We start from the raw sequence: 26567 nt of genomic DNA, 5'->3' as shown, positions 1-26567 counted from the left end.
GCCAAAGTGACCGATGCGATGGGATTTTCAAAGCTCAGCTGGTCTAAAAAAAATGGCAGTAACACACCTTTCCCTTAAAAGTATGAGTACTGGGAAGACTGAAGCCATTGTCTTCTGTCCCCACTACAAATTCCCTTCCCAGGGCACTGACTCTAATCGTCTGCCTGACAACTGTTTGAGAATGATTCAGACTGTTCGCAATCTCTGTGTCCTGAGATGAGCTTCTGACCACAAATCCGTGACATCACTAAGACAGCCTGTTACTATTTCCATTTTCATAACATCACCCGGCTCCTACACTGCCTCAGATCATCTGCTGCTGAATTCTTCATCCGTGCTTTTGTTACCTCTAAATTTGATTATTCCAACAAATTCTTGGCCAGTCTTCTATGTTTTGCTTTCTGTGAACTTGACGTCATCCAAAATGTGTTGCCTATGTCCTTATTTGCAACAAGTCCCATTCACCCATTATCCCTTGTCCTCACTGACCTACATTGTCTCTTGGTTAATGAATTCCTTGATTTGTAAATTTCTCATCCTTGTTTTCAAATCGCACCCTAGCCTCTCCCCTCCCTATCTCTGTAATCTCCTTCAGCCCCACAACTCTCCAAGATGTGGGCTCCTCTAATTCTGGCTTTTTGAGCATCACAGATTTTATTTGTTCCACAATTGGTGGCTTCAACTACCTGAACACTAAACCCTGGAATTTCCTCCCTAAACCCCTTTGCCTCTTAACCTCTCTTTTCTCCTTTAAGATGCTCCTTAAAACCTACCTTGTTGAACAGATTTTGGACCACTTGCCCTAATACCTCCTTCAATGGCTGTGTCCAATTTTGCTTCATAACACTCTTGTAAAAGCTCTTGGGAAATTTAGTGACATTAAAACAAGTTGCATTTATTTAGGCCCTTTATTACTGAGTGGTGTAGGAATATAATTGTATCTGCACTGTATCTGCAGGCTCAGCTGACAGGTACCAACTAGATATCGTCAGCCTAATATAGCTTTTTATTTAGTGTATAGCATAGTCAGAAGCATCTATGGAATTAAGGGGTAAGCATTCCACTAATGCATGGTAAGCTCTTATAATAATAGAGGCCCTGTTGGCAGTGCATTGTGTGTTCTGGCTGGCCCATTATTGATTTAAAAGACCAGCAATTAATTGTATAGACAGCAAAGAGGTTGGCTGTGAGGCACTTGGATTATTTGAAAAAAAAGCAGAATGATACTACAATGAGTGAGCTTGCAATGGAAGCACATGTTAACTGTAGATAAGATTCTTTACATTCAGTTTTTACTGACCACTGCCTCTGATCCCCCCCCCCGCCCCAGCCTCCCTGCCTCATCACAACCCGCATCACAAACATTAATATTGTGCTTATTCCCTTATGCCATAATTTTTTTCTGCTTCCAATCTCTCCTCCTGCCCACATTTTCTCCATCGTTTTCCCAATAGAATTGTTTGTCTTTGCAGTTCCTACAATCTTTAACCTTTCTGTATTACTGCCTCTCTCTCTGACATGTGCAGCCAGTCCTGTGGTATCAGTGCTCCTGCAGTGTTCCATGTCATTTTATAAAATGTTTTAAAATAAATATATGTTGAACAAACTGTTCCCTCATGAAATCCCCCGTACCAATTTTCACATGCACTTTATTCTTCTTGATAAAGGCTCCCTGAAAATTTGAGTCAACTTTTTGGAAAAACACAATTTTATTTTTAAGACATAATTAATTTAGCATTTTACACCTGCCTGTTCTATGCATGTTGTAAAGTTAACTAAAATTTATTGCATTACTGCAGATCAGTCATGGGTCAATGGAAACAGTATGCTAATTAAATAATATCTGGGCTTTTAATTATTCTGTGCTTCGTTTATGGGTCCATTTAAAGGTCAGAACTGTGCTGCCATTCTGAACCTTATTGCAACAGGCCTGTTTTCTGTGGACCTCTTGTGAATTAATTATTCTGAAAGCAGGAATTGTAAATGGCTGTCAGTCAAAACCGGTAAGCTTTATTGTGGGAACGGCCCAAGGTCAGCATAGGTTCAATTACATATTGGTCGACCAAACAAAGTGGGTGTTCATGAGGAGTTTGGAACAATGGTAAAAAAATTATTCTTTAAAACTTTCAATTCTTATCCGCTAACATAAATATATTTGAGTATCATTGCAGTAATCTGCAGTAGACAATATCAGATCCATCATAATTATAAGGTAATACTGACTATTAAGTATGTTGTGGGAATTTTATATGGAGATGTGCAAAACAAATTCCATTCATTTGTCACCAAGTTACGCCGATTAATGCTTGTTAAAATATACTTGTGAAGTTAATTACTTCTGCACTGCCAGATTCACTTTCGGTTCCTATCAACACATATTAGGACACTTTTATTTTTATTTCGATTCCTTCAGAGCTCCTTCTATGTTTAGTGGTAAATCACTTTCTTCTCTCTTTGTCTCACTTTATCAATACAAATAAGACATAAATGTGACAGGTCTTAATTGAATCTGTTGCCTAGAGATACTGAAGTGTTATTATTGGTCTTATAATTTTGTTGAGTAGATCAGCTCCGATGAAAGGAGAAGACTCACTTTCATCAACTTGTAATGCTGCTAACACAGTAAAACATCCCGTAGAATCCCTACAGCACAAAATGAGACTATTCAGCCCATCAAGTGTGCACCGACTCTCCAACAGACAACCCACCTATGCTCTATCCCTGTGGCCAAACGTATTTTGGGTGCTGGAAATCTGAAATGAAAACAGAAAACGTTGGAAATACTTGACAGGTCTGGCAGCACCTGAGGAAAGATAAATAGAGTTAATGGGCCATAATAACAGTTGGATTGCCACTCTGCTGATATTGCGCTGAAATACAGCTGCACTTTTCTCGCCCAATCTTCCAACTAGAGCAGTGCAACCGGTTCCCAAGGCCTATAGTCGAACGCAGGAAAGTCAGGAGAAAGGACAATGCGTTTCCTTTTTTGCAGCACTAGCTGCCATAAAGCACGTTGATGTAAAGGTTCAGCCACTTTGAAAAGCCATGGGGAAGATAAGTATGTAAGATAAATGGACAGGATGTGTGTGCGGAAGGGGGCATGACAGGATGATGGGGGGTTTCTGGATGAGGGAGGCTAAGTGAGTCAACGAAGTTCGGGTGGTTAGTTGAGGAAGCTTGGTTGGGTGATCAGTTGGGAGAGGTCAGGTAGTTAGTCAGGGGGTGAGCAGTGGGGTTGATGGAGTGTCAGTGGGGGCGGTCAATGTGGGGAGGTGATGTCAGTTGGTTATGAGTGGGAGGGGGTTGATTGGTCACTGGTGGGTGGTTGAGGGGATAGTTGGGGTTTCAGGGAGGGGGGGGTCAGGAGATTGTTCGATGGGGTGGATCCTGGGAAAGAGGGCTGATTAGAAGTAGTTTTAATTCTTCTAACTTTTCTTGCGTTGCTATTCTTGTAAGACAGTTAGAACCATCCGAAGACTGATTTAAACTGAAGTATCGGATGTTTTGCAATGCACGGTAATTTCCCAATGGAAATTTGAACTTACCAGGCAATAGAACATAGAACATAGAACATTACAGCGCAGAACAGGCCCTTCGGCCCACGATGTTGCACCGACCAGTTAAAAAAAAAACTGTGACCCTCCAACCTAAACCAATTTCTTTTCGTCCATGAACCTATCTACGGATCTCTTAAACGCCCCCAAACTAGGCGCATTTACTACTGATGCTGGCAGGGCATTCCAATCCCTCACCACCCTCTGGGTAAAGAACCTACCCCTGACATCGGTTCTATAACTACCCCCCCTCAATTTAAAGCCATGCCCCCTCGTGCTGGATTTCTCCATCAGAGGAAAAAGGCTATCACTATCCACCCTATCTAAACCTCTAATCATCTTATATGTTTCAATAAGATCCCCTCTTAGCCGCCGCCTTTCCAGCGAAAACAATCCCAAATCCCTCAGCCTCTCCTCATAGGATCTCCCCTCCATACCAGGCAACATCCTGGTAAACCTCCTCTGCACCCTCTCCAAAGCCTCCACATCCTTCCTGTAATGTGGGGACCAGAACTGCACACAGTACTCCAAGTGCGGCCGCACCAGAGTTGTGTACAGTTGCAACATAACGCTACGACTCCTAAATTCAATCCCCCTACCAATAAACGCCAAGACACCATATGCCTTCTTAACAACCTTATCTACTTGATTCCCAACTTTCAGGGATCTATGCACACATACACCTAGATCCCTCTGCTCCTCCACACTATTCAAAGTCCTTGCAATGCAATGCAATCCTTAAGTTGGGACTTCTGGAGGTGGCAGGATTCACCCAGCATATTTGGGGTACACCGCTGGAGATCAGACGTTATGGACCAATTACATTAACTCTTTCTCTCGCCACAGATGTCATGACAGGTACAGAGAATCATCTAAAAGGCTAATAGAATGTTGGTGTTTATATCTAGAGGGCTAGAACAGTAGGGGTTAGGATCATGCTACTATAAAGCTCTAGTCAGATCACACTTGGAGTACTGTGCGCAGTTCTGGGCACCACACCGTAGAAATGTGCTATTGGCCTTGGAGGAAGTGCAGCTTAGATTTACCAAATGATACCTGGACTCCTAGGGATACTTTTCTAGGAGAACTTGCACACATTATGATTGTATTCCCTGAAATTTAGATGGTTAAGGAATGGTTTGTTCACAGTTTTTAAGGAAGTTATTTCCAGGATTTTGATCTAACAACAATATCAGGACTGTTTACGACTTCGAAGGAAACTTGTAGGTGTTGGCGTTCCCATGCCCCTGTTGCCCTTGTCCTTTTAGATAGTGGAGGCTGTGGGTTTGGGAGGTGCTATCAAAGAAGCGTTGACAAACATGTGGATAGTACATATTGCAAACATTTACACCAGTGATGGAGGATATTAATGTTGAATGTGGTGGATGGGGTCCGAGTCAAGCAGGCTGCTTTGACCTGGATGGTGTCAAGCTCCTTGAATGTTGTTGGAGCTGCGCTCATCTAGGCAAATGGATAATAATGGCGATTCCATTACACTCCTGACTTATGCATTTTAAATGGTGGAAAGGCTCTGGGGAGACAGGAATACCTAGCTAAAATGGTGATATACTGGTAATGTCACTGGACTGGTAATACAGAGGACTAAGCTAATGGGGTTCAAATCCCACCATGACAGCTGGTGGAATTTGAATTCAATTAATAAATTTGGAATTATTTGGAATAATCTCTGTAATCACAACAACTGTCATCAATTGTCATAAAAATCTGATTCACTAACGCCCTTACCTGATAACTCCAGACCCGCCACCAATGTGATTGACTCTTCACTGCCCTCTGGAATAACCTAGCAAGCTTCTCAGGGTAATTAGGATTGAGCTACGAATGTTGGTCTTGCCAGTGACACCTACACCCCATGAAAGAATAACGAAAGTATCCCCATTGTAAAGATTTTGAGTACAATGAAGTTGAACAGTTCTGTTGAAATTGCAAGCCTGCCTATAAATTGTTGTGAATTGGCAATAAATTGCAGTCTCATTCATATATCAGTTAAAGAATAGGTGATATGAAAAATAAAATTGCACGCACAGTGTGAGTGTACTTGCAGTTTAGAAATAAGACATTACTCTGGATCTGATTGTACTGCAACCTGATGTAGGATTGTTTGCTGTTATGAGATGTCATTGCTGACATATCAAATCTTGAGCCAGCCAAACAGCAGCATAAAAAAAGGTTCAGGGTGCATATTAGTACATTGGGAAAATTGAAGAGATCATTTTTTGTCTGGTGTTACAAATCCTGTCCTCTTGCGAGCGATTTCATTACCCTACACAACCAGTGTCTCTGATTGATTGAGCTGGGCTTTCTACTTAAAAAGTACCATTTAAATTGCAAGTTGTTTGCAGATAAATACCACATTTCCTCTGCTGTTACATAAATGTAACCAAATTTAACTACTAATACAATGGCCCGGATTAGTAAGGAACCTCGTGGAATTCATTGGATGGGACTTTTGGAAATGTGAATTTTCCCCTAGTCCTGCTAAATTTAAATGCGGGAGCTGTTTTAAATTATCTTAGTGATTTTCTGGCTTGACAGCTAGATTGACAGGAAAGTAGCAGGGGCACTATCAGGAGCTTTCAGGGTGAGGATGGGAGGTGTTGGTGGGAAGTCAGGTGAGGAATGGCAGGAAGTGTTGAGGGTCTTCAGCATTTGGATCAGGGGAGTCGGTGGACCAAGAGTCGAACAAGGCAAACACGAAATACTATCCTAGCTACTCTACATACTCTAAAACCCAGAATCAAAATAGCTTAAAAATGAGCTAACAGGAAAATTGCAGTCAATTACAAACTTTAAAATAAACATTAAATGGCAGATGCAACAGGAATGATTTTATGAATTGGCTCAGATGTCCATCCATATTTATGCCATTAATCGCAGTCACAAAGCCCTTTAATGCTCTGTCTTCCTCAAGAAGAATTTCAGCTCCTCTCCTGGAATGTAACCTGATCCCCAGGTGACAGCAGCAGCATACATCCACCTGCAAACGCTTCACCTAAAATGATACACATTTGTAAAACCTCTTCAGTTCAGTTTGGATTGTGTAGATCCGCCAATGTTATCTTTAACTAACAGAAACAGCAGTGGTAATTACATATTCACCTATTCTTAGCTGTTGGATGCTCATCTTTGTATTTTCCAGCCTGCCTGTACAAACCACTGGGATCATCATCATCTACTGAGCTCTGAGGGCTCTTTGGGCGGACGGAATTTAACCAGCACGTCCGCCCGAGGTTTGTACGGTCCTGCCGGAAATCTTTGTCGCTTCTTTGGACACGGGTGAGGTCCCTGAGGATTGGAGGATAGCGAATGTGGTCCCGTTGTTTAAGAAGGGTAGCAGGGATAACCCAGGAAATTATAGGCCGGTGAGCTTGACGTCCGTGGTAGGGAAGTTGTTGGAGAGGATTCTTAGAGACAGGATGTATGTGCATTTAGAACGGAACAATCTCATTAGTGACAGACAGCATGGTTTTGTAAGAGGGAGGTCGTGCCTTACAAATTTGGTGGAGTTTTTTGAGGAAGTGACAAAAACGGTTGATGAAGGAAGGGCCGTGGATGTCGTCTATATGGATTTCAGTAAGGCATTTGACAAAGTCCCACATGGCAGGTTGGTTAAGAAGGTTAAGGCTCATGGGATACAAGGAGAAGTGGCTCGATGGGTGGAGAACTGGCTTGGCCATAGGAGACAGAGGGTAGTGGTCGAAGGGTCTTTTTCCGGCTGGAGGTCTGTGACCAGTGGTGTTCCGCAGGGCTCTGTACTGGGACCTCTGCTATTTGTGATATATATAAATGATTTGGAAGAAGGTGTAACTGGTGTAATCAGCAAGTTTGCGGATGACACGAAGATGGCTGGAATTGCGGATAGCGAAGAGCATTGTCGGGCAATACAGCAGGATATAGATAGGCTGGAAAATTGGGCGGAGAGGTGGCAGATGGAATTTAATCCGGATAAATGCGAAGTGATGCATTTTGGAAGAAATAATGTAGGGAGGAGTTATACAATAAATGGCAGAGTCATCAGGAGTATAGAAACACAGAGGGACCTAGGTGTGCAAGTCCACAAATCCTTGAAGGTGGCAACACAGGTGGAGAAGGTGGTGAAGAAGGCATATGGTATGCTTGCCTTTATAGGACGGGGTATAGAGTATAAAAGCTGGAGTCTGATGATGCAGCTGTATAGAACGCTGGTTAGGCCGCATTTGGAGTACTGCGTCCAGTTCTGGTCGCCGCACTACCAGAAGGACGTGGAGGCATTGGAGAGAGTGCAGAGAAGGTTTACCAGGATGTTGCCTGGTATGGAGGGTCTTAGCTATGAGGAGAGATTGGGTAGACTGGGGTTGTTCTCCTTGGAAAGACGGAGAATGAGGGGAGATCTGATAGAGGTATACAAGATTATGAAGGGTATAGATAGGGTGAACAGTGGGAAGCTTTTTCCCAGGTCGGAGGTGACGATCACGAGGGGTCACGGGCTCAAGCTGAGAGGGGCGAAGTATAACTCAGACATCAGAGGGACGTTTTTTACACAGAGGGTGGTGGGGGCCTGGAATGCGCTGCCAAGTAGGGTGGTGGAGGCAGGCACGCTGACATCGTTTAAGACTTACCTGGATAGTCACATGAGCAGCCTGGGAATGGAGGGATACAAACGATTGGTCTAGTTGGACCAAGGAGCGGCACAGGCTTGGAGGGCCGAAGGGCCTGTTTCCTGTGCTGTACTGTTCTTTGTTCTTTGCCTGAGGCCAATGGAGAATGCTGTTTTCCAAGCCTCGCGCGCCTCCAGAATCAGGGCGGGTGTGCTGGTAAAATTCCAGCCTTTGTGTCTGTTATAGGAATTCACCAGGTTCCACCTAAGTTTCCTTAGAAAAGGAAAGAATTAGTTTCCATTCTCAGTTTCCTTTCTGAATGTCCTTTCTCAGTTTCCCCTTTGGTTTTGCTTTAAATTTCAGGTCTGTCTCAATAAATGCAAGCTTTGAAACTATGGATTCCACCACGTCACTGAAATCAGTGACTCTTTCACATCCGGAAAAAATGAATGCCTATATTAACTTAGTGGAATGGAAAGGAGTGTCTGTGAAAGGGTTGGGTGATATCTGGTGAGCTGGATTCAGTGGAGATTCATGTAGGAAACTGACTATTTACATGACCTACGAATTTAAGTGTTTTAATTCAGTGAATATAACTTCCTTTTAAAAATGTTGACTTAGGACTCTAAGGTAATTAGAACTATCAGATAATGCACTAGGAGGGTGGAGTAGCCCCCTGTTTGTATTGTAATCAACAATTTAAACAGCACCCCCTCCCCCCCCACCACCACCACCACACCCCACCTGCCCAACCATCCATGACGTATATTTGGTGTACTCCTCGCCTTATCTGATCCCCAGGTGACAGCACCCACTCCCCACCAAGCACTTGATCCCACTTTTGTTTAGAACTGATCTTGGTCGCTCAGTCACCCTTTGCTGGTTTTGAAAATGACTGCTGCTGGAATTGTATCTGAATGATGATACCATTTCATTAGATAAAAACGTTGTTGCAGTTCCATTTAGGAACACCGTCAAAGGCATGAATCAACCTCTAAATTGGACTGCAATTTGAAATTACTTGTTCTTTTAGTTGCCCTTAGCTAAATCTCGCCAAAGTATTAGAGTCATTGCGGCACCCATTGAGTCCATGCCAGCTTTCTGCCAAACAATCCACATTTTATCAACTTAGTCTTGCAACTTTATTTCTCTCAACTGCATCTCCAATTTCCTTTGAGAATCATTTGATTATCTCCGCTTCCAGCACCCTCACCGGCAATCAGTTCCAGGTCGTTACCAATCACTGCATAAAAAATGTTCTTCTCACTTTTCCCTGATATCTCTTGCCAAATACCTTACATTTATATACTCTAGTCCTTATACCATTAACAAATAGGAGCTGCTTTTCTTTGTCTGCCTCACCTAAACCTGTCATAAATGTTTTTCATAATACACCAATACTATGCAAAATACATCACAATTCTGTGGCTGATGGTACATTTTACATTGGCTTCTTACTGTCTCTGCTGGACATTTGAGGGCAGATCAATTTAGTTTTATTGGATGCTAACAATCCATAACTTGTGATGTGCTAATAGCATTCATATAAATGCAGTTCCATTAAAAGCTGAGGAATAAAAGCATTTGATCGATGTTCTGTCAGTTTGTGTTTTTCAATTTCAACCTTGAGTATCCTGTTATTATTGGCGTTAATAAATTTGGGAGTCTTTTGATGTTTGTCGACTTTTCTTGTCATTATCTTAGCAGTGTCACCTTGAATCAGGACTTGACCACATCATCTAGGCTTGACAGTTTGGAGCAGTACTAAGAGTGTATCGCATTTTTGGAAGCATTGCCTTCCAGATGAAATGTTAAATTGACCTGCTCCTGCAATGGATTTAATATGTATTGGGTTTGTATTGTGCCCTTCACAAGAAAAACTGAATCATTATATTTTGTTTTTTGAGGGATGAACAGAGCTAGTAGTATCGTCATCACCATGACTTAATTAATCTGGCAACAGATTTAAATGAAACTGTGTACGATATGCTATTGAGATATGAATCATGGAATTCAGTTCAGCATCTAGCCACATGAAGAAACATTAATACAGCTGACCAAAAGCTTGCTCACCGAAGAAGGTTGTACAGAGTGAATTCAAGGAGGAGAGAAGGGTAGAAGGGCAAATTTGTTAAGGATGGAATTCCAGAGCTTAGGGCCTCAACAGCAGAAAGTATAACTGTCAGTGGTGGAGTGATGTAAATTGGGAGTGCGAGAGGCCAAAATTGGAGAAGCAAAGAGATTTTTGAGAGTTACGTGGTTGGCGAAGGATTCGGCTATAGAGGCATTTGAACACAAAGATGAGAACTCTTACATTGCGACTTTGTTGGGTTGGGATCCGAGTTGGCATGCACAGAACGTAATGTGGGCAGCAGAATTTTGGACAATCTCAAGTGTCATGGAGGCTGAAGAGTGGGAGAGCATTGAAATTAAGTGTGGAGGTAACAAGATATAGGCTATTTGTTGCTAGTGCACTTTGTTCAGATTAATGCACTACTGTGACGTTATATACTCTAGAGACCCAATATCCTAGCAGCCTGAAGCAGATTAGTCGGTTGGTTTCTTGCTCAAAGGAATTGATTCATCCTGGAGCAAAGGCATGAAGTGGTGGCCTTCCTGAAAAGGAATTGTTCTGTGTATGTCGGTTTATTATGCCATTGTGAATGAGCCAGACAAGAATCAATATTAGAATATGATTCGCTAACATGTGCTTCTAGTGTTGGGATGTTGACATTCGTAAGGAATAATGTTAAGCACTGTTTTGGGAGTAATTTCTATGGTAATTTCAACATTCAACTACATGAAAATTGATTTGCTCACCCACAAGCAAAATGCATTTCCGCTTTATAATGTGTACCAAACAAACCACGGTATTATAAATAAAAGGAAAAGCCAGGATGGCTATAATTGTTTCATACTCTGCTCAGAAACTGTGGTTCACATATGGCTTCCAACTGGAAATTGAACCCGTGACTACCTCATCTAGAATGATTTAGACTCTGTAAAATTGCTGTGGTGAGTATTGTGCTTGTTAAGGAACTATTGAAAAGGTCAGACAATATAGTTCTAGCTGTACACTGCTGGTTATTAACACAGGAATCTGAGAAATGGAAAGGAATTTTCCATGTCTAGAATTGCACCATAACTTTAGGTGAAGGTTTAGCCAACCTTTATATATGTATTTCATTTCTTTGCAAGAGCTAAGTCAGGGAATATCCCATTCTGTTTATATTTAATAATAGAGTTTGGAAGAATCAGACTCCGATTATCTGTTGTGCCCAACCACAGTTCGTTTTTCTTCTGTTTCTACAAATAGCTTAATTTGCCCTAAAGTTCCTCACATGGAAAACTGAAATTATTTATGGTGGCTTCAGTGTTAGTAAATGATTCATCATTGAACAAATGTGTGTTCATGACGTGTCATGAACAGGAACGTAATTTCCTGAGTGTCATCGGATTTGACTTTGCCCAGCTCAGAATTGACCATCCTTGTCTTTTTTCCCAGTTCCATGATAAGCGGTTGATTCTTGCATATGGCAAATTAAATTTGCTAATATGTTTATAATTCATAAATTTATCTGAGAAAGTGTTTTACTTTGATTTGATTTATTATTGTCACATGTATTAGTATACAGTGAAATGTATTGTTTCTTGCGCACTCTACAGACAAAGCATACCGTACATGGAGCAGGAAAGGAGTGCAGAATGTTACAGTCATAGCTAGGGTGTAGAGAAAGATCGCTTATGCTGTGGGATTTGGAAGTGAGACTTTTATTTAATGCAACAAAATCTTTTCAAGCAAATGATAGTAGATATCTGGAATTTTGTTTCCCATAAGATTGTGGATGCTGGACCAGTTGAAATTTTCAAAACTGAGATTGTAAGTTGTGTTGAGGTACAGATCAGTTATGTTCTGATTGAATAGCAGAACAAGCTGATTATCTTACTCCTTTTGCCACCTTATCCTTACATTATGATTCCTGTACCTTGCCACAGATTTCTGGTTATCTCCAAAACACACTTTGAAGGACACATCTCTTATGACCTGGAACGCACTACCTGAAGGGTGGCAGAAACAGATTCATTTGTAACTTTCAAAGGGGAATTGCAAATATATAATTGGAATGAAAAAATTCGCAGAGCTGTAGGGAAAGATTAGGGGAACAGAACCCAGTTGTATAATTCATTCAGTAAATCAGTACAATCATTAGAGACCGAATGGCCTCTTTCTGTGCTTTAAATGTAAAGATATATGGTTGTTGGAAAAGGGCGATAAAGGGATTTGGGAACAGAGTGGACCTATGGGATTAGGACTGTTGCTCATGTGAAAGATAAACACTAATGTAAATAGTCTGTTTCCATGTGGATACATTTTGCATAATTCCACATCGACGTTACTGTCTTGACTAGATACCCTTGAATTCTTGTCTACCAATTCAGCAACTTATATAAATAAATTATAAAGACAATACTTTCCTCCTGGAAGTATAGCAAACAGGGTAGGCCATTTGAGTCCATTCCTCCATTCAATGATTCATAGAGTCATAGAGGTTTACAGCGTAGAGAGAGACCTTTCAGCCCATCATGTCTACACTGACCATCAAGCACCTATCTGTTCTGATCCTATTTTCCAGCACAGTCCGTTGCCTTGTATGCTATGGCATTTTAAGTGCTCATCTAAATGCTTCTTAAATGTTGTAAGGGTTCCCACCTGTACCACCCTTTCAGACAGTGAATTCCCTCTGGATGAAAAGGCTTTTCCTCAAATCCCCTCTAAGTCATCTGCCCCTGACTTTAACTCTATGCCCCTTGGTCATTGACCCCTCCACCGAGGTGAAAAGTTTCTTCCTATCTACCCTATCTCTGTCCCTCGTAATGTTGTACAGCTCAATCAGATCCCCCCTCAGACTTCTCTGCTCTAAGGAAAACAACCCCAGGCTAAGCAGCCTCTCTTCATAGCTGAAACACTCCAACCCAGGCAACATTCTGGTGAATCTCCTCTGCACCATTTCTAGTGCAATCATATCCTTCCTATAGTGTCTATAGTGACCAGAACTGCAGCCAGTACTCTAGCTGTGGCCTAATGAACATTTTATACAGCTCCAGCATAACCTCCCTGCTCTTATACTCTATGCCTCGGCTAATAAAGGCATCCCATATGCCTTCTTAGCCACCTTATCTGCTTGTCCTGCTGCCTTCAGAGATCTTTGTACATGGATTCCAAAAACCCTTCTGTACCTCCTACTGCTCTGCTGTTCATTCTATATACCCTTGCCATTTTAGCCCTCCCAAAATGCATCACCTCACACTTTTCAGGGTTAAATTCTTTTTGGCACAGTTCTACCCTTCTGATCAGCCCATCTATATCATCCTGTAATTTAAGGGTTTCCTCCCAATTATTTATCACACCACCAATTTTCATGTCATCTTCAACCTTACTGATCATGACCCCTTTGTTCACATCTAAATGATTAATGTACACTACAAACAGCAACGAGGAACCCAGCACTGATCCCTGTAACCCAAATTGCCCAGGATCCAATGGGCACTTATCATCTTGATCAATCTCCCATGCAGGACCTTGTCAAAAGCCTTACTGGTCCATGTAGACTACGTTAACGACACCACCCTCTTCTACAGACCTGGTCACCACCTCAAAACTTCAATCAAAAAGATCATAGCTGATCTGTATCCTAACTCTATCCATACGCCTTGGCTCTATGGTCATTAATATCCTTCTAGCAAATCGTTTCAATTTCCGATTTGAAATTATTAATTGAGCAAGCACCTAGCGGTGATCTCATTGAAGCATTCAAGATTATGATAGGGCTTGACAGGGGTAGATACTGAGATGCTATTTCCCTTGGCTGGGAAATCTAGACCAAGGGAGCACAGTTTCGGGATAATAATTTAGGACTCAGGTGAGGTGAAATATCTTCACTCAAGAGGCTGTGAATCTTTGGAATTCTCAACCTCAAGGTTCTGGATGCCCCATGGTTGAATATATTTAAAGCTGAAATAGATTTTTGGTCTCTCGGAATCAAAAGAAATGGGAATAGATGGGAAATTGGGATTGAAGCCCAAGATCAGCCATGATTGTGTTAAATGGTGGATGGGCTGTGTGGTCTCTTCTTGTTCTTAGTTCTGATGTACTGCTTTTTGTGGAAGAAAGTTTCACACTTTTAATCCCTTTGTGTATCTCCTGATTTCTCTTCTGAATGTCCTGGCTGTGAGTTTAAGGTTATGTCTTCATGTCATTGACTCCTCCACTAGTGGAAAGATTTCTCTCTATCCTAATTCATGGAAACATAGAAAATAGAAGCAGGAGTAGGCTGTTCAAGCCTGCTCTGCCATTCATTATGATCATGGCTGATCACCAAATTCAATATCCTTATCCCCCGCCCCCCCACCCCCTTCCTCCCATATCCCTCGATCCCATTAGCCCCAAGAGCCATATCTAATTTCTTCACTGTTTTGGCCTCAACTACTTTCTGTGGTAGTGAATTCCACAGATTCATCACTCTGAGTGAAGTATCAGAGAGAATCAGAGAAACCCTACAGTGCAGAAGGAGGCCATTCGGCCCATCGAGTCTGCACCGACCACAATCCCACCCAGGCCCTCCCCCCACATATTTACCCACTAAGCCCTCTAACCTACACACCTCAGGATTCTAAGGGGCAATTTTTTTTTTAACCTGGCCAATCAACCTAACCCGCACATCTTTGGACTGTGGGAGGAAACCGGAGCACCCGGAGGAAACCCACGCAGACACGAGGAGAATGTGCAAACTCCACACAGACAGTGACCCAAGCCGGGAATCGAACCCGGGACCCTGGAGCTGTGAAGCAGCAGTGCTAACCACTGCGCTACCGTGCCGCCCGCCTAGTAATTTTTCCTTCTTTACTAGAGAGGGCTGTGGAGGCCGAGCCACTGAATATATTTAGGAAGGAAATAGATTTCTAGACTCTAAATGTGTGGAGGGGTATGGGGAGAGTGTGGGAGTATGGTGTAGAGATGGAGGATCAGTCATATTGAATGGCGGAACAGCTCGAACAGCCAAATGCCTTACTCTTCCTATTTTCAATGTTTCTAAATAATGGAAGGGGTCAAGTGACACTTGCTTAGCAATGACCTACTCTCCAGTGGTTGGAGTCATATTTAGCACAAAGGAAGATGGTTATGGTGGTATGAGGGCAACCTCAGTTCCAGGGCATCACTACTTTGCCTTGGCCTTGGCCCAACCATCTTCAGCTGCTCCATCAATGACCTTCCTTCCATCACAAGGTCAGAAGTGGGGATGTTTGCTGGTGATTTCACAATGCACAGCATCATCCATGGCTCCTCAGACACTAAAGTAGTCCATGTCCAAATGCAGCAAAACCTGGACAATATCCAGGCTTGAGCTGATAAGTGGCAAGTAACATTTGCACCACACAAATGCCAAGTGATGACCATCTCCTTCAAGAGAGAACTAAACATCAGTCTTTGGCATTCAATTTAATTATCACCGCTGAATCCCCCATATCAACATTCTGGGGGTTACCATTAGCTAAAAACTGAACTGGATCAGCCATATTAATACCGTGGCTACAAGACCAGGTCAGTGCCTATTAATTCTGTGGCAAGTAGCTTAATCCCCTGACTTTCCAAAGCCTGTCCACCATCCACAAGGCAAAAATCTGAAGTGTAATGGAATACTCTCCACTTCCCTAGATGAGTGCAGCTTCAACAACAACTCAAATCGTTTGGTACTATCAAGTGCTTGATTGGCACCCCATCTACAAACATTTACACGCTCCAATACTGACCAAATTAGCAGCAGCATGTACCAACTGCAAAATGCACTGTAGGAACTTGCCAAAGCTCCTTAGGTAGCTCCTTTCAAACCCACAACCACTACCATCTAGAAGGACAAGGGCAGCAGATACATGGGAACGCCACTACCTGGAAGTTCCCCTCCAAATCGCTCACCATCCTGACTTGGAAATATATTGCCATTTCTTCACTGTTGCTGGGTCAAAATCCTCAACCTCCTAATATCACTGTGTGTGTAATCACATCACGTGGATTGCAGTGGTTCAAGAAGTCATGTCACCAGCACCTTCCTGAGGGCAGTTAGGGATAGGTATTAAATGCTGGCCCAGCTAGCGACACTACATCCCATAAATGAATAATTTTAAAAAACCCAAAGTTATTCCCATGTTTAATACTTGAGCTACTTTCTGAAATTTATTTTGATTCATTAAACATGGCCTACCCTTTACAAATTCACCTTGGTGCTCTCATTATCTAAAATTTCTCAATGTATAGTTACTTTGTCCTTCCTTCATTATAGATTCCTATAATATGGCACATCATATTTTAAGAGTACTAGCTCTATAATTTCTTGTGTTTTCTCTCTCGCTGCCTCTTTTTAAAAATCGTAGTGTTATTTGTAATTTTCAAATCAAAGGGAACAATTGCAGAATTGAGAAAGCTTTGGAAGATTATGTCTCAAGCACCTGCAATTTCCTCACCTTTTAAAACCCTGGGGTGGAAACTATCTTATCCTCGGGATGTGTCAATCTTTAGTTTCATTATCTGTTGAATCCTGTTTTTGTACTTAGCAGGTCCAGCAAGTAATTTCCTCTCGTCATATTTGACATCTTTCTGCTAAATACTGAAGAACAACTTATGTATTCTTTGTTGAAGAATGTTGTTACTTAATATTTAGCCCAAGTACATTGATCAGCTTTCTCAAAGTTTTTATATATTGCCATTGAATATTGTCTCCCTTTCATATATGCATATTATTCCATATTTCAGCAATTCAGTCTCAGGAAATTGCTGTGGGAGTTCCTCAGGGTAGTATCAAGAGTGGAATGTTCACTGATGGTTGCACAACGTTCAGTGCCATTCATGATTCTTCATTTACTGAAGCAGTCTGTGTCCATATCCAGCAAACCTTGGACAACATTCAGGTTTGGACTGACAAGTGGCAAGTAACATTGCTGCCACACAAGTGCCAGGCAATGACCACCTCCAACTAGAGAAAAGCTAACCATCTCCCCTTGATATTGCTGAATTCCCCACTATCAACATCCTTGGGGGTTGCCACTGACCAGAAACTGAATGGACATGTCATACAAATACTGTGGCGACAAGAGCAGGTCAGAGGCTGGGAATTCTGTGGTAAGTAACTCCCCGCCTGACTTCCCAAAACTTGTCCACCATATACAAAGCACAAGTCAAGCGTGTAATACTCTTCACTTGCCTGGATGAGTATAGCTCCAACCAAACTTGCGCAGCTTGACGCCATCCAGGACAAAGCAGCCCGCTTGATTGGCATCCCATACACACCACCTTTAACACTCATTTCCTCCACCACCAATGCACAGTGGCAGAAGGTACAAGATGCAGCAAATCACCAAAGAACCTTCAACAGAAACTTGCAAACCCACGACATCTGCCACCTAGAAAGACAAGGACAGAAGATGCATTGGAGCACCACCACCTCCTAATTCCCCTTCAAGTCACACACCATCCTTACTTGGAACCAAATACCGTTCCTTCACTGTCACTGGGTCAAAATCCTGGAACTCCCTTCCTCACAGCACCATGGGTGTATCTACACCCCATGAACTGCAGAGGTTCAAGAAGATGGCTCACTATCACCCTTCTCAAAGGCAATTAGGCATGGGCAGTTAATGCTGACCTAGCCGGTGATGCCCACATTTCTTGAAAGAATGCATTTAAAAAGACTGAAATGTATGTGTTGCATTTCAATACTGTGGCCAATATTAAAACTTCCAGTGAGGCTGTTTTATAAGAACATCATACAATATGTTATAATTTGAGCTGTTTTTTCCAAAGCTGATGGCTTGAGGTTTTGCTTGAGTAATGAAACCAGCTAAATTGTCCTCAAGTTAGCACTAGCTCGACTGGTCGCTTTCTGTGCTGTAAACATTCTATGATTCTATATTCCCCAAATTCTATTCCATTCAATCTGCAAATTCACGCATTTCCAGATTATTCAGTGGAAGTACAGTGGCAGATACTGGTGATCCTATCCAAGCTTTTCAGTGAGGTAGGGAAATTTCTGTTTGCAGCAAGAAATAAACCTAAAGATAGAAGTCTTTTATTTAGGATGGATTTCCTCTCATATTTTGCCACTTACAACTTTGTGGTATGGCACTACCTTAGCTAGGCTGGAAATATGACGAGAAGCTGGCTCTCATTTACGAGTTTGTTAGCAGCAAGCAATTTCATTGCTTTCTATACCGTTGGAGACAGTTGGGACAGAGAACTCCAAACCATGTAGAACGTTATGGAGCTTATGGTTGCTCCTACTCTGTAGCGATGGAGTCTAGTACATGTTCTTTGGAATTGGGTGCAGGGAAGACGAGACTTGTAATATCTGATGACAGCCTAACTTTTAATCAAATAACTTGGGTAAGGTGAAATACTGAAATCTAACTTAAAATGTATTGAGCATACTCACTGTATTGTACATAATGCTAATACCCATTTTTATTTTTATGTTTATGGATTTATGCCAATATTTTCTTCTTGTAAAGGACCTAATATTATTTTTTAAAACCTCACAACATCATTTTGCAATCAGCATGTCAGTGAAATCCGATTTTTATTGCAGTTAATCAAAACCCTTAATGAAAAGTTAGTGAATAGTCCTGTACTTTACCAACTCTATTATGTTCTGATCTGCAGAATCCAAACCTGCATGACCTTTGAATCATCAATGAGTATAAGGAGAATGAGGAAGGCATGTAAAAAGGATTGTGACTGGTTGTGTGACAAGTTTACTAACTGCTACAGGGTCCTATGTTTGAGAGCAAGTCTTTAAAAAAATAAAAGAATTTGGAACATATATCTTATAGAAAGGATATACTGCTGATCAATGTTCCCTCTAAACTGTCCGACTGTACAGCAACCTATTTCCCTTACAGGCCAGACAAAAGTTGGCCCCTTTAAGTTACTGCATATGTGCAACCATGCAAGAAAATTTAAAGCATACAAATTTAAAACACACCAAAACAAGTTGCCGGAGCACAACAAGAAAAGTACTAGAGGCTACATTGCTGGTGATGAGGAATAAACTAGAGTGTAGAAAATATTGTTAATGCCAAATAAAATTGAAGACTCACCTACATGACTGTGTAAATGTGTGAAAATCAAGCCTTGAAGCCTTTGTTTTAATTCACTGGCCTCCAAAACTCTCTCAACTCATGGCCATTTTTATACTGCATGGCCAATCAAATGTCAGCTAGAGCTATTCATTTCACATGTGCCATTGTGTCCTTATCTTCAAACATTTCCTTTATTTGTGAGTGCTAATGCTCTTGTTCACTGAGATCCCACCCATGTTTCCCTTGAGTTTCCGTTGGCGCTTTTGGGGAGACTCTTAAAAATAAATACAGTGGTTTTCATAAGGGGGTAGTAAACGTGGTGGGTGAATCAACTTTTTTTTAAATATTGCATTTGTGGTTGGCTCAAATATGACGGTGGTTGGAGTAGGTCATGTGCTCATAATTTATCAGAAGAGAAAGAAAAATTGTGCAAGTGTGCTACTGCAGCATTGTCATTCTCACCTGTGAATACCTACTGTCAGTCATGTTGCTTGAGAAGGTGCTGAGCAGCAGAATCTTTATTTATCACATAAAGGAAATCTTGTACTCCTCAACTGGCTTTTCAAGGGGGAAAGAATTGCATGGTGAACATTTAATTAAAGAAAATGGAACCGAAGAAACCACCCTGCCAGTAAACACACTTCAGGCCTGACCCTGCCACACTCCATCTCTTGTTCCTAACTATTTGGGAGGATCCCGGAGTGCAGGAATTAGCTGTGTTTGTGTAACCTTTCGCATTGCTTCTATGGTAGGAAAGTGCCTCAATTATATTTGAAACAGGAATTTAAGCAGATACATCTCCTTAATTGTATCTTTTTCTAAAATATCAGGTCGGATTTGTGAACCGAACCCAATTCTCTTCTGCCAATAGTGCTGTGATGAAGCTGAGAGATGTTGCTTGACCACTTAATATATTTTGATATCCTCTGCCAAATTGATGAAGTACAGAAAAAATGAATAATGAAAACCATCCTCATTTGTATGATAAGCTGTGCATCCTGGTGCTGCTCTTTTTGCTTTTCCCCCTTGAAGGTTTCAAAATGCAGATTTTATTTGAGTTACTCGTACTCTGTGGAAAATATAAAAATGCTGTCAGTTTTAAATATTGAATATTTATAAAGTAAAAACCAAGTATCCTGACATGGCTCTGAAAAGTCTGTGTTCCCTCTGCTTCGCTGCAAGAATGATTTACTGTCATCAAAGGAATTTTCACCATGTCACATTTTACCCAGTATCTCAACAACAACTTATATTATTATGGCACCTAAACAAAGTGAAGCATCCCAGGGGGCCTCAAGAGACCATTACCAAACAAAATTTGAAACCAAGTTACATATATTTGGACAAAGTGCCCAAAGAATTGGTTGAAGAGGTGGATTTTAAGGAGCATCTTAAATGAAGGGAAAGGGGCAGAGAGGTTCATGAAGGGAAGTAAGTCCAGAGCTTTGGACCCAGACAACTGAACAGAGAAGGTTGGCCAAGAGAGCATTAGAGTAGTTAAGTCCAGAAGTGGCAAAGCACCAACATATGAGCACAAAAGGTTGCTGCAGAAGATTAGGGTACACGGAGTTGGGGGTAAAGTGTTAGCGCGGATCGAGGATTGGCTATCTAACAGGAAGCAGAGACTTGGAATAAATGAGTGCTTTTCTGGTTGGCAGTTGGTGACTAGTGGCGTGCCGCAGGGATCGGTGCTGGGGCCTCAACTGTTTACCATATACATAGACGATCTGGAGGAGGGGACCGAGTGTAGGGTAACAAAGTTTGTGGATGATACAAAGATGAGTGGGAAAGCGAATTGCGTGGAGGATGCGGAAAGTCTGCAAGAGATTTGGATAGGCTAAGTGAGTGGGCGAGGATCTGGCAGATGGAGTATAATGTTGACAAGTGTGAGGTTATCCACTTTGGAAGGAATAATAGTAAAATGGACTATTATTTAAATGGTGAAAAATTACAACATGCTACTGTGCAGAAGAACCTGGGGGTCCTTGTGCATGAATCGCAAAAACTCAGTTTGCAGGTGCAGCAGGTGATCAAGAAGGCAAATGGAATGTTGGCCTTTATCGCGAAGGGGATGGAGGATAAAAGCAGGGAGGTCTTGCTGCAATTATACAAGGTACTGGTGAGGCCGCAACTGGAGTACTGTGTGCAATTTTGGTCCCCTTATTTGCGGAAGGATGTATTGGCCTTGGAGGGAGTACAGAGAAGGTTCACCAGGTTGATAACGGAGATGAGGGGGTTAGCTTGTGAGGAGAGATTGAGTAGATTGGGCCTGTACTCGTTGGAGTTTAGAAGGCTGAGGGAAGATCTTATAGAGACATATAAGATAATGAAGGGGCGAGACAGGGTAGAGGCAGAGAGATTCTTTCCACTTAGAAAGGAAACAAGAACTAGAGGACACAGCCTCAAAATAAGGGGGAGTCAGTTTAGGACAGAGTTGAAACATAGAAAACTACAGCACAAAACAGGCCCTTTGGCCCCACAAGTTGTGCCGAACATATCCCGACCTTTTAGGTCTACCTATAACCCTCCACCCTATTAAGTCCCATGTACTCATCCAGGAGTCTCTTAAAAGACCCTATTGAGTTTGCCTCCACCACCACTGATGGCAGCCGATTCCACTCGCCCACCACCCTCTGTGTGAAAAACTTCTCCCTAACATTTCCCCTGTACCTACCCCCCAGCACCTTAAACCTGTGTCCTCTCGTAGCAGCCATTTCCACCCTGGGAAAAAGCCTCTGAGAGTCCACCAGATCTATGCCTCTCAACATCTTATATACCTCTATTAGGTCTCCTCTCATCCTACGTCTCTCCAAGGAGAAAAGACCGAGCTCCCTTAGCCTATCCTTATAAGGCATGCCACTCAATCCAGGCAACATCCTTGTAAATCTCCTCTGCACCCTTTCAATCTTTTCCACATCCTTCCTGTAATGAGGCGACCAGAGCTGAGCACAGTACTCCAAGTGGGGTCTGACGAGAGTCTTATATAGCTGCATCATTATCCCCGGACTCCGAAACTCAATCCCTCGATTGATAAAGGACAGCACACCATACGCCTTCTTAACCACCTCCTCCACCTGCGGGGCCGATTTTAGAGTCCTATGGACCCAGACCCCAAGGTCCTTCTGATCCTCTACCGTACTAAGAGTCTTTCCCTTTATATTGTACTCCTTCATCCCATTCGACCTGCCAAAATGGACCACTACGCATTTATCTGGGTTGAAGTCCATCTGCCACTTCTCCGCCCAGTCTTGCATCCTATCTATGTCCTTCTGTAACTTCTGACATCCCTCCAGACTATCCACAACCCCACCAACCTTCGTGTCGTCGGCAAACTTACCAACCCATCCCTCTGCTTCCTCATCCAGGTCATTTATGAAAATGACAAAGAGCAAGGGTCCCAGAACAGATCCCTGGGGCACACCACTGGTGACCGACCTCCAATTAGAAAAAGACCCATCTATACACACTCTCTGCCTCCTTTGGGCAAGCCAGTTCTGGATCCACAGGGCAGCAGTCCCTTGGATCCCATGCCCTCTCACTTTTTCGAGAAGCCTTGCATGGGGGAACGTATCGAACGCCTTGCTAAAATCCATATAAACCACATCTACCACTTTCCCTTCGTCAATGTGTTCAGTCACATTTTCGAAGAACTCCACCAGGCTCGTAAGGCACGATCTGCCTTTGACAAAGCCATGCTGAGTATTCTTGAGTATACTAAACCTCTCTAAATGCTCATAAATCTTGTCCCTCAGGATCTTCTCCATCAGCTTACCAACCACTGAGGTTAGACTCACCGGTCGGTAATTTCCTGGGCTATCCCTATTCCCCTTCTTGAAAATAGGAACCACATCCGCAATCCTCCAATCCTCCGGCACCTCTCCCGTCTCCATCGACGATGCAAAGATCATCGCCAGAGGCTCTGCAATCTCTTCCCTCGCCTCCCACAGTAACCTGGGGTACATCCCATCCGGACCCGGCGACTTATCTATCTTGATGCCATTCAAAGATTCCAGCACAACCTCTTTCTTAAAGTCCAGTTGAGGAGGAACTTCTTCTCTGAGGGTAGTGAATCTCTGGAATTCTCTGCCCATTGAAGCAGTGGAGGCTACCTCGTTAAATATGTTTAAGTCACAGGTAGATAGATTTCTGATCAATAAGGGAATTAAGGGTTATGGGGGAGCGGGCGGGTAAGTGGAACTAAACCATTATCAGATCAGCCATGATCTTATTGAATGGCGGCGCAGGCTCGAGGGGTTAGATGGTCTACTCCTGCTCCTATTTCTTATGTTCTTATGAGGCTGGGGTGAATATGGGTGATGATATGGAGGTAGAAGTGCCTTGCTGATAGAGAGGTTATGGAGTCATAACCTCCGTTCAGGCACAGATAGGCATTACTGTAGCAAAGGAGTCTGTTCTAGTCTCAGATTAGGAAGAGGGGTGGAGTCAGTGGCTCGGGAACAAAGGTGCGAAATCGGATCATAATACTTAATTGGAGTAAATTTTTTCTTGTCCATTAATGGATGTCGATCAAGCAGAAAAACAAATCTGAGCTAGTGGTGAGGTCTCAAAACATCCCACAGTGCCTTGAAGACGATTCATTACTTCTGAAGTACGGGTACTTGTTGTATGCTACATAGTAAGTATGTCCCAAAATGTTTTACAGAAAATTGGTTCACTTTTGGAAGTGTAGTTACTATTATATAGGCAAATTGAGCCAATTTGTACACAACAAGATTTTACGAAAAACCACAAACTAAATGATGAATCAACCTGTTCTAGTAGTTTCAGTTAACAGATCAATGTTATCCAGGACACTTGGAGAACTTCCTGTTCCTCTTTTAATGGTCCCATGCAGCATTTCACACTACCTGTATAGGCAGATGGGAACCAAGTTTAGCATCTACTCTGAAGGGTAACAACCCCAAAAATGTATTACTCAGTGCTGTAGTGAAGTGTCAGCCTCAATTATGCGCTCAAGTCTTAGAATGAGACTTGAACCTGCACTCTTCTATGATATGGAGATGCCAGCGTTGGACTGGGGTGGGCACAGTGAGAAATCTCACAACACCAAGTTAAAGTCCAACAGGTTTATTTGGTAGCACGAGCTTTCGGAGCGCTGCTCCTTCATTAGGTGAGGACTCACCTGATGAAGGAGCAGTGTGCTACCAAATAAATAAAAAATAAAAATATTAAAGCTGTTGGGAATGTGGTAACTATTTTATGAAGGCAAAAGGATGAAAGGCCAGTTCCAGTGTATTTTTGGGTAGGACACCAAGAGCACACTTTCTCTTTTTCAAGTGGTACTGCATGGATTTACAATATCCACCTGACCCAGCAGACCATGAAAGCCGGAACTTCTGAAAATGCAGCATTCTGCAATGAACGCACTTTCAGCCTGCTTATTTACTCCAGCCTCAGATGGGCGTTTTATAACATAGTTTCCACATTCCCTATAGTGTTGGCACTCTCGCCTCCGAGTTAGAAGATTGCAGATTCAAGTCTCATCCCAAGATGAGCACATTCAGTGCAACACTGGGTGCTAAATTTGAGGTACCAACCTTCAAATGAGATACTAAACCATAGGCTCGTGCCTATTGAAGAGGGCGTGAAAGACTGTATGGCACTATTCAGTGAAGAATAGGATGTTCTCCCGGTATTCTGGATAGCATTTATATGTTAACCAGCACTACCAAAACAGATTAATTGGTCATTTATTTTGTTGTTTCTTGTGGTTCTTGCTGCATGCAAATTGATTGCTCTGTTTGTTTTGAAGGCAGGACTGGTGCCAACTGAGACACAATGACATTAGAATTGAATAAATGTATAAGGAAGATTGAATAGTATGCTACAGTGAGGGGTAATTTTTAAAAATCTCCTCTTAAAAATTGGGTACATAAAGTTTCACATCAATTCAACTTTCTTTCATTAGTTCCTCTGCATTCCTATAAATGTAAAAGATCCCATGGCACAATTTAAAAAGGATCAGAGAGATCTCCTGCTGTTGAGACCAGCGTTCCTTCCATATCCAACACCACCAAAACAGATTGGCTAGTTATTTATCTTATGTTTTTTGTTGGGATCTTGTTGTACACCGATTTCCTGTCAGATTTGCTTACAAGAACAAAAGTGATTACACTTCAAAGGTAGTTCATAAAATGTAAATAGTTTTTGGGGCATCCTAAGAATATGGAAAGAGCAAAATACTTTTAGGTTCATTCATTGGCACGATGGCTACTCAACTTAGCTCTGTCCTCCTCCCTCCCCCCCCCCCCCCCCCCCACCCTTGGTGGAATTGATCTGTTAAACCACTGAAAAGATTGAAAATGCATTTCATATGTAAATATTAAGAAAAGAGTGCTCTGAATTTTTCAAGGCCCTGTACCAGCATCAAGCTTCCACCTGACCATGGACAGTTTATCAGCAAATAGGAAATATAGGGTCTGCAATTGACCTTCGATTGATATCAATAATGTTGGATAATGTTGCCTCTACTTTTAAAAGAATGGGTATTGCCATAGTCATTTCCAGTCATTTTAGGTGCTAGCTTTGCAATGAGTTAGTAGGATTGTTAGCTGCTTACATCTTTTATGCAATAGATTTTCATGTCCTGTTGTTTGAAATGAATGTATGTATTTTTTTTCAAAGGTTGCTGCCACAAACTGTTGGACTACTATACGTTGGCAATTATGAACGCCCTTTTGCACAGATGAAGGTAAGTGATTAAAGCAGTGCGGTGATTCGATAGTTCAGTGCAACTTCTGATGATATACAATCAAAAGCTCATGTTATCTTAGTGATGAAATTTATGTGGGTAAAGTTAAATGGAAAGCCGAGTGACATTTCATATTAATAAAGGAAATAATTTTTGTTATAGATAAAAACGATTACAAAGGATGACCTTTAAACATACATCATTGTTTATGGGCATGTTGTGTTGCATACTGAAACATGCCAGTTGTGAATGTATTATGCACATTAACATGTTGATACATTTGAGAATTTGGCACAGTTAAGAAAACCACTGTTTACAACAAATTAAACAAACCATTTATAGACGAGGTTGTCTGAGGAATTTTTCCGTTCTGTGTCAAGAATGGGACTGCGGCAAATATGGTCTGACCTTGCAGGTATCCAAGCTGTAATCAGTTCCAATCATGTTAAAATTAAGTTAAATGAGAAACCATAAGAAGTCTGTGCCAAAATTAATTTGGAGTATTCTTTTTAAAATGAAGGTTCATAATTTTTTAAATGTAGTGATTGAGGGAGAAAGTGGGATTTAAGTTTAAAA

The 26567-nt window shown here is 41.9% G+C and overlaps 1 protein-coding gene across 1 annotated transcript in view; it reads left to right on the top strand.

Annotated features, from left to right (window-relative positions):
* The window catches only part of rngtt (RNA guanylyltransferase and 5'-phosphatase), a 377232-nt gene that overhangs the window by 304062 nt on the left and 46603 nt on the right, over positions 1 to 26567 (top strand). Inside the window, exon 14 of the mRNA XM_078212481.1 lies at positions 25925 to 25991. Within this exon, the coding sequence (XP_078068607.1) occupies positions 25925 to 25991 (67 nt within the window). The remainder of the gene's footprint in view (positions 1 to 25924; positions 25992 to 26567) is intronic.

Source organism: Mustelus asterias, chromosome 5, assembly GCF_964213995.1.
Source record: "Mustelus asterias chromosome 5, sMusAst1.hap1.1, whole genome shotgun sequence".
Classification (NCBI taxonomy): domain Eukaryota; kingdom Metazoa; phylum Chordata; class Chondrichthyes; order Carcharhiniformes; family Triakidae; genus Mustelus; species Mustelus asterias.
Note: the sequence above shows the minus strand (reverse complement) of the source record. Positions and strands in the feature narration are given on the sequence as shown.